The sequence below is a fragment of the Elaeis guineensis genome, chromosome 9 (genome assembly GCF_000442705.2).
Source record: "Elaeis guineensis isolate ETL-2024a chromosome 9, EG11, whole genome shotgun sequence".
In the NCBI taxonomy this organism is placed as follows: Eukaryota; Viridiplantae; Streptophyta; class Magnoliopsida; order Arecales; family Arecaceae; genus Elaeis; species Elaeis guineensis.
In genome coordinates this window covers 92338055-92347304 of record NC_026001.2, presented here as the reverse complement: position 1 = coordinate 92347304, position 9250 = coordinate 92338055, and the positions used below count along the sequence as shown (strand labels likewise).

Genomic DNA, 9250 nt, shown 5'->3' with positions numbered 1-9250 from the left:
AGACAAATGATCATAACAAAAAAAATTGAAAAGAGGATGGGAAGTACCTGGATCTGCTTGCGAAGAGGAGTTGGGTGTTAGAGTGCGCTGCAATATGAGACAATGAAAGTCCTTGAGATAGGGGGGTTTCCGAACATGCTTGGACCTAGGTGGGGAAGCTTGGGTAGGATCAAGGTACAGCTATGGAGATCGAGGTGGGTTCGGGATTGAAGGTGAAGCCAGAGTGGGGTTGGGTTGAAGGGAAATCGGGACCGGTGTTAGGGTGACTTGAAGGAGAACCGGGGCCGAGTTGGCCAGAGTTGGGTTCTCATGATAATCGATAAGTGGACGAGGTAAAACAGGAATGAGAGAAGATGGTTCTAAGATGGAAATGTAAGAGAATGAGGTCTCATCAAATATAACTATCACGAAATGTAAATATTTTGTGGGTATCAATATCTAATACCTTATATCCCTTTTGTCCATAAGGAAAGTTAAGAAAGACACACTTTAGGACTCGTATGTCCAACTTGTGATGAGGCAATAAATTAGTAGCATAGCATAGGCAACCAAATATGCATAGGTGATCAAAAAAAGGTAATATATTAAAAAATAACTCGTAAAGTAATTTACCATGCAATAATGGAGTAGGTATACGATTGATAAGATAAGTATCATTGAGTACACATTCAATCCAGAATGGGAGGGGCAAATGGGCTTGGAAACGAAGAGCATTCACAATATTAAATAAATGCTAGATTGGTGTGAGCATCCACTTGTACTAGAAAAACAATAGCCCCACCAATCATTGCCAGTGATATATTTAAAGTTCAAACATATAAGGCAAATGAGCAAGAGACATTATTTGTAACTATATTTACCATTTTTGTTCAAGGAAAAAACTTTTTATAAATTGAGATTTTCCTGATCCGATGCAAAATGAGATGCACATTTTTTTGAACATTTGGATTCATAATATTTTATTAGTCATGACAAAATTTAAGTGTACTTAGACCAATAAAATCATATATACACTAAATCTAACAACTTAACGAGGAATGTAAATCTATATCTAATCTATACTACACATTCTTTACTATATTATATTGTTACTAAAAAAAAATTACTTTGATAAAATATCCAATAATATTAAAAAATAAAATATTGCGGAGTGCGATGGACAACCACCACCTCCATCCTCAAAGCATGAAGGAGGAGAACAAAAATCATATGGGGCAGGCACTATAAAACATCATACGGGGCGGGCTTCACAACGTGCCATGTATCCCTTAATATTACTCTTAAAGTATGAGTCTAAAAGTCAAAGACTTTTCTAATGATGGAGTTATTAGTCTCGTGATTAAAATATTCTCTTTCTTTCTTATTTTCAGCACATAACGATACATATTATGTGACTATATAATACACACTAAATATATAACTAGGTGATACATATTGTAAGCTTTTTTGATACACATTCAGCAATGATCTAATATATACTTATAGCTAAATTGATACATAGTTTATCGAATTTAGTTTTATCAGTATAGAGTATACAACTAAATTGATACACATCTGGTAAAATATTCATCCAACGTCTTAATACATATTTTTAGATGAAATGATATATAATTTTTAAAATATAATATTCATCAATATACAGCACATCAACAAATAATACACAGTAGATGGCTTATTGATATATACTGAAAGCTTTTTTGATACACTCCCAGTAATGATCTAATATACACCTACAGATAAATTGATATATAGTTTATCGAACTTAGTATTTACTAATACACAATATATGGTTAGTTGATATATACCTAGTAAAATATTCATTTGACGTTCTAATACACACCTCTAGATGAAACGATACACAGTTTTCATAAATTTTTAGATACAAATATCTTAGAAAAGAAAAGAGATTTAGTAAAGGAAAAAGAGTCTCGAGGTGTATATTGGATCATTGTTGTGGGTGTATCGAAAAAAATTATAGTATATATCAATAATGTATCTAGTGTATATCATTTGCTCATACTGTGTACTGATAAATGTTATATTTTGAAAACAATATATCATTTTATCTAGATGTGTCTATTGGAATGTTGGATGAATATTTTACTAGATATATATTAATTAATTATATACTATATACTGATAAATATTAAGTTCGATAAATTATATATCAATTTCGCTGTAGGTATATATTGGATCATTACTAGATGTATATTAAAAAAATTTATAGTATGTGTTGTGGACATTTGGTGCTTTTCACATTATTAGAACCACAACAGAGCCTCCTAGTCAAAGAGGATTCCGACGGACAAAGACTCGGCCCATCATGTGAGGTATTGTCTGCTCTGGCCCATGGACCTCACGATTTTGTCCTTTAAAAGACAACTCATATAGAAAAGATTTTTTTTTCCTTATAAGTATGAGTCCCTCTTGACTCATAATCAATATGGGACTATTGGTGCCCTCCACATTATTAGAACCACAACAGTATGTATCACCTGTTATTTATTTAGTATGTATCATATAGTCATATAGTATTTATTGTTATATGCTGAAAATGAGAAAGAAAAAAATATTTTAATCATAAAATTAATAATTTCATATTTTTTTTTAATTTTTAAATATATATTTTTTAAAATTAATAAAAAATAAATGACAAAGAGTCCATTGCATATGCCCTTTTATAGTACCCGCCTCATACGATTATTGTTGGAACGAGGCGGTCCAATCCGCGGTCTCGTTCACCTTCCGATGAACATGCGTCGAAAGTGACATCAGAGTTTGTTATTACAGCTTGACAAAATTGAATAACTGAAAAAATTCCTTGGAACTTTTGTAAGGCGTTTGAACGTTAGTTATGGCCCATCGCGCTGTCGTGCCTTCTCCTTCCTCTTCTCACCCGTCCCTCTCCTGTATCCCATCCTTCTCCGGTGGAAACGGAACAAACGGCCGACGAGAACCCAAACAAAACGAATGAATGAATAATAACAATAAAAACGAAAACCCCTTCTTTTCTCTATTTTTGGCCTTTCCTTTCCACCTTCCGTCCCCTCCTCCTCTTCTTTGATTTATTCTCCCAAATGGAACTCCACCGGGCTTTGTAAAGATCGGTGCGGCTCTTAGTTGCATCAATCCTTACTTTCCCCCTGTTTTTTGAAAAGAGAGAGTGGGGATTTAGAGTTTTCTTTGTTCTTTTTCGAGAGATTTAGGTTCCAGAATTATAGATTCTAGCGTTCTTTTGGAACGGAGATAGACAAAGGAGAGATTTTGAGCGATCTTGGTTTGAGGATTTTAGATTGTAGGGTTTATTTATTTATTTTTTTCCTGAAAGGAGGGAAGGCCGAAGACAGAGGAGATCTACATTTTTTTTTAAAAAAAAAGTCGATTTTGGACGTGTAGCTCTGGATCCTAATTAATATTGGGATGAAGGCCAGAGGAATGAGTTGCTTTTCCTGTGGAAGCCCTTTTCAGAGAGAAGCTCGAAGGAAGATGGCAACCAGCAGAATTCCCCTTTCCCCATCTCGCCTCATGGATTCTCCCGGTATACTCCTGTCTTGCTTTTATTTGTTAAATTATGCTGAATTGCATTTTATTTTTGGGATTTTTAAGCTATTTTTTTTTCCCTCTTTATCGTATAGAGTTGGAGAAGTTGGCACCTTCTCCTTCACCGGGTGGAGAGAGGAGAACCGATGCTCATAGTTTTACCTTTCGAGATCTCGGGGCCGCCACCAAGAACTTCAAGCAGTCTAATTTGATAGGAGAAGGGGGTTTTGGAAAGGTGTACATGGGACACTTGAATTCAGGCCAGGCAAGCACAAATTATCCTTAATTAGCAAAGCTTGTTTATTTGGGCTTTGGTATCTGCCAGTGAGTTTTGCTGAGGATTTTTGATTCTGATGGTTGTGCTATACAAATTTTGATTTGTGATGAGAAGGTTGTAGCAATCAAGCAGCTCAATCCGAATGGGTTGCAGGGGACTCATGAATTCCTGGTCGAGGTTCTAATGTTGATAATGTTGCACCATCCGAATCTTGTCAGCTTGATTGGCTACTGCCATGAAGGGGATGAGAGGCTCTTGGTTTATGAGTACATGCCACAGGGTAGCTTGGAAAATCACTTATTTGGTAAACTTCTTTCTGAAATATATCCATACTCTTGCGCCTTTGTGTTTACTAATTGGTTCCATGTATGCAAATTGTGTACCTATCTACTTGTTAAAACCTCATATTTTTGTCTGATAAGAAATGATGATATTACTTGATTTGAAAAAAAATGAGGTTGCTGATATTTAACTCCCTCTTGGTGTATCAGTTGAGGAATTTCATGCAACCTCCTTTTGCTTTCCTTGATTGATATATTTCAGGAATGAATTGTATCTTCAAGGACTGAGATGATGCTCTGGAGCTTGTAGAAACATGAAACATACGTTATGTGAATAGTAAATGTGCTTAACTAATACCTAGTGACCTCAGTGTTGCTAATTTACAAGCAATATAAACTAATGTACAAGCAATATAACACCCCGGCCATTACCATAACTGAAGATCTTATGTGCAAGCTGTTCCATCATACATTCCCCATGATTTTTGCCTCCACTTTTGTTTTTCTTATTCTACTTCATATCGATTTGAACTATATATATTTCCATCATTGCATTCTTCAGTTCTTTAGCACCTGCACATAGGGCAATATTTTGAATATGTTGCAAATTTTTGAAGCAAGAACAGTAGTCAAGACCATTTATTTTAGGCATATATGGAAGCATTATAGTTTTGCCTTTTTACAATTTTTCAGTAATCCCTGCAAGTGATCTCATTCATATTTCAATTCGTCAGACCCACAACCATACTTTCCCTTCTTTGTATGTATCTACAGAATTGATGTCCTTTGCTATACTTTTGCATCATAACTACAACCTTACACTGTATAAAAAACAAGTCATGTGACATCTACATGTCTCTTTATTCTATCAAGTACTAATGTTTTTCCTACTGGAGTTTTTCATTTTATATGCTGATTCTTAGGTAATTCTTTGTTTAGATCTGCCACCTGGTAAAGAACCACTTGATTGGAACACACGGATAAAGATTGCTGTTGGTGCTGCAAAAGGGCTCACCTATTTGCATGATGTTGTAAATCCACCTGTTATCTACCGTGACTTGAAATCTTCAAATATATTACTAGATGATGATTTCAATCCTAAGCTCTCTGACTTCGGACTAGCGAAACTCGGACCTGTTGGCGACAACACTCATGTTTCAACAAGAGTGATGGGAACCTATGGCTATTGTGCTCCTGATTATGCTACAAGTGGCAAGCTGACTGTGAAGGCTGATGTATATAGCTTTGGTGTGGTGCTGTTGGAGCTGATCACTGGTCAGAAGGCATTTGACTTATCAAAAGAACCAGGGGAACAGAATTTAATTAAAAGGGTAGGTCATTTTGTTTCCCTGAGCATTTGAAGCTTGTTATTTTTTTTTGTTTCTACTAGCTACAAGTAATAACATTTCACATGAAATCTGTATAACTTCCATCATCTTATTATTGAGTAACATTCATTAAAATGGCTACTAACTGGTTCTAAAAGAATCCTTAATTTCATCTAACTTTGTATTGTGTCTTCTCACTTCAATGCTGGATCTGAGTAAGATGCATAATAGATTGAGGATTTTGTGCTCTATTTACTTTTGTTATAATTTATGTTTTCTTCACTTCATCAATATTGCAAAGATGTTGATGTGTTCCCTTTCTAAAATTTGGATACATTAGGGCCCGGCTAGTCCAGTGTTCAAATAATAATCACAATGATATTGCTGTAATTTTATGTTTCCATTATTTCTATTGTCAAATCATAAGAACTTCAATTTTTAACTTTAAATTATCTCGATTAGCTAGCTTGGGTCATGAACACAATCCTTGAGATGGATTTAAGCTTCTTCGTTGTCCATGTTTGGTCCGGGTAGTTCTAAAGGTAGATATAATCATTCGAGTCACCATATATCTTTGTTCTTTTTATTCAAATTATTATTTTTTTCTACCTCTAAGCTGTTGTTGCTCTAATTATGATTTTTTTTTCTTTTTTCCAGTCACATCCATTTCTCAATGATAGGAGGAAGTTCACTCAACTAGCTGATCCATTACTACAAGGGTGTTATCCTTTGCGTGCTTTTTACCAGCTAGCTGTCATCACTTCAATGTGTCTTCATGAAAGGGCTCATCTTCGTCCCAGTATGCGTGATGTGGCTGTCGCCCTCGACCATGTGGCATCTCAGCCCTATATCTCAGAGACCAAATGTAGGATCCATAGCTCCCGATTCCCTCTACCACTACCTCCATCGAGAACTACCAATGCTCCTAAAGTAGCAGTCTGGGATGTTTTGAAAAGTTGATTATTTCCTTAATGAAAGCAAACTCATTTATTCTCAAAAAAAATTTAAAAAAAAAAAAAAGAAAGAGAAAAATTGAGGAGCTGGCTTTGGCAATACTAGTATCAACTATATGCTATGCATATGATTTATTCAAAAGAAGGGAACATTTGATGGATGACTGTAAATCTTATCGATCAAGATTGTGTGAACTATATTTATATCAACTCTCTTTCAAAGCTCATGTACATATTTCTCTTAGTCATGTATTAGAGTGAATATAAAGTAGTTTATTCGGTAAAGGAAGGGTGAGAATCTATATCTAAGAGAAAATATCAAATGGATGGATTTTTTGTCCTTGTCATAATGCTCTGTAGATGAGGGGTCAAAGAGAATTTTAAGGAAGACAAGAAGCTTAAAATGATTTAGATGAAAAGATCGACATTATTATCAGTTCAGACTTCAAAATATAGGACCATGTGGCCTCTATTTGCTCCATGTGAATGATTTAGAACAAGTAGGAGTTCAAGTTCAAAGTGGGATGGGACTGCATTGTTATGGCTCATTGCAAGCCAATATGGCTAGATGAGATTTGCGTGCCTTTTTTCCTAAGAAAGAAAGGACTGCTATTGAAGTGATTCAGGCCATCGATAGATGTATTTGTAATTGGAATAATGATAGTCTTTAGTGAGAAAGAATATAGGGTATATTATCACACAGATACAAACTCTTCTACTGATAGTCAATCATTGGTATACACTACTCCAATTGCTGGAGAGAAGTAGAGTGGTATTAGGGAATGGGTCGGTTATTTTTATCTATATTTTATTCAAATTGATAGATATGTCTCCTATTTTGATCTCTTTGTGTTGAAGAATTTGATGAGTTCTTTTTTTTTTTTTAAGAAAAAATTTAACTCAACTATAGTGATGTGTTGTTACATTCTTTCTTTTAAATCTATTTGTTGTGTTGAACTATTGTCCTTCTTCCCCACGTCATTACCTAAATAAAATGAGACCATTGTTTTGCTTAAAAAATAAAATGAAAAGAAAAAAAATCATAGTTGTTTCTCTGACTGACGAGAATTGATTAAATGCTTCAACAAGATTATTCGATATTTAGTTAAATAAATAGTAGAGACACCTAGTGAAGAAGGAGAATGCATGGTTTATTTTTCACAAGAGGTAAATCTTCATCCCTATTCAAATTATATATATTGGTTTATATGCTTTATCATGTCACCCATTAGAAATAATTGGACGTTGCATGTAGGCTTTGGTTTAAGTTGTAGATATAGGATTTGATTTGGCTAGTTTCATTATCTTTGTTTCTCTCAAGACGGTCACTCTTTAACATGGTTTCTCATGAAATGAATTTGTGGGGAAACCCACTTTTTCTCAAAAAAGATGTAATCTTTGATTTGTAGACTAGAAGTCAAATTTTTCGAAGAGCTTAAAATATTTCCATGAGTATAATAAGGTAGCTAAACTCAAAAGGAGTCCCAATGCTTCTGATATATATAGTTTGGAATAGGGATTTGCAACCCCTTTCTAAGAGATGCAAATTATTTGGACAAGTTTTCGTAAAATATATTTGCATATTATTATTTATCTCTTGTAGGTATTCTATGATATTAGATGATATCCAATATCTGACAATTTTTGTCATTTGCAGGTTGAGATGTACAAGTGACTCTTTTTTTTTGATAAAGTATAGCTGACTCTTTGTATTATGCATTTATTGTTAAAGAACATAGTAATTGCATACAAGACTTTTTATAATATTAAACAAACTATTTTATTATTTTTGTTATATGTGTAAAATATTTGTAAATAGATTTTTTTGTTGTACAATTGAATATTTTTTTTTTTCATATAAGTTAGATCACAAATAGATACTGTTTGGAGTTTTGTAAATGGAGTCATATGTAGTTCAAGTTGCAAATACAAGCTAGTCCACTTGTTTGTAATTCAAATTGTATTGTAAATTGAGCTGCTCATTAAACTACAACCTAGGACTATCTTTTTTATTATAGGTCAAAATGGCTATAAGATAAATTGTAGTTGCTTAAGTAGGTATCTTAATTTAAAAAGATTCTCTCTGTTCCCTTTCCTTCTCTTCCTCTACCCCAATCTTGATTCCCCCCTTTCTATTGGTCTTATTACTGCTGCCAATTTGCACCATCTCCAGGAGGCCTATGACCACTACCTTAACTTTGATTTCATCATAATAAGCATCTCCTCCTATCCTCCCATGCTCGGCTCTTGAGCCTCTCCTTATCATCACTAGACCCCACCACCTCCAAGAGGTCCATGGCCATCTCCTTTGCTTCGAACATCATCATTACAACTTTCTTTTTTCCTGCTACCTCCATCATCTTACCAACCATCATATCCCTACTTGTCCTTCTCATCTTCACCTAGATATCTTGCTCCAACTCCTTTTTCCTAATCATCCTTATCCGCAGTGTTGCCCTCCTCAATTCCTCCTAGCTCTCATGTATCATTGCCTACCCCTTCACCTACCTCTTTGCCTCTCCACCATCATGCATAACCTTTGCCCATGGTCTTGCTCCTCTCTTTTATCTTCTCTAGCCTTCTTAAAGCTTGCACCACCATCCACTTGCTCTCCTTGGGCACCTAGATCCACACCTGAGCCCTCACTACTGATAGTTTATGATGCCGACCTCTTCATCTAGAATATCTTTATCTTCATGTACGTCGAGTATTCTGACTTAGTATCAATTTGCAATGTGTTTGACAAAATACCTATTAGAGATACACCTCTTTTTTCTAAACTCCCTAGTTAATGTAACTTCAACTATATGGCTCTAAATAGCTGCATAGTGGAATCAATATATTTTCAAAAAAATTATTGAACCAAATATA

The 9250-nt window shown here is 34.7% G+C and overlaps 1 protein-coding gene across 1 annotated transcript; it reads left to right on the top strand.

Moving 5' to 3' along the window:
• Positions 1-2845: 2845 nt before the first annotated feature.
• On the top strand, positions 2846-6610 carry LOC105032694 (probable serine/threonine-protein kinase PBL21). The gene is made up of 5 exons (XM_010907208.3): positions 2846-3538; positions 3636-3805; positions 3932-4121; positions 5038-5429; positions 6084-6610. The coding sequence occupies exons 1-5, from the start codon at positions 3421-3423 to the stop codon at positions 6384-6386; spliced, it is 1173 nt and encodes a 390-aa protein (XP_010905510.1). The 5' UTR covers positions 2846-3420; the 3' UTR covers positions 6387-6610.
• Positions 6611-9250: the final 2640 nt, after the last annotated feature.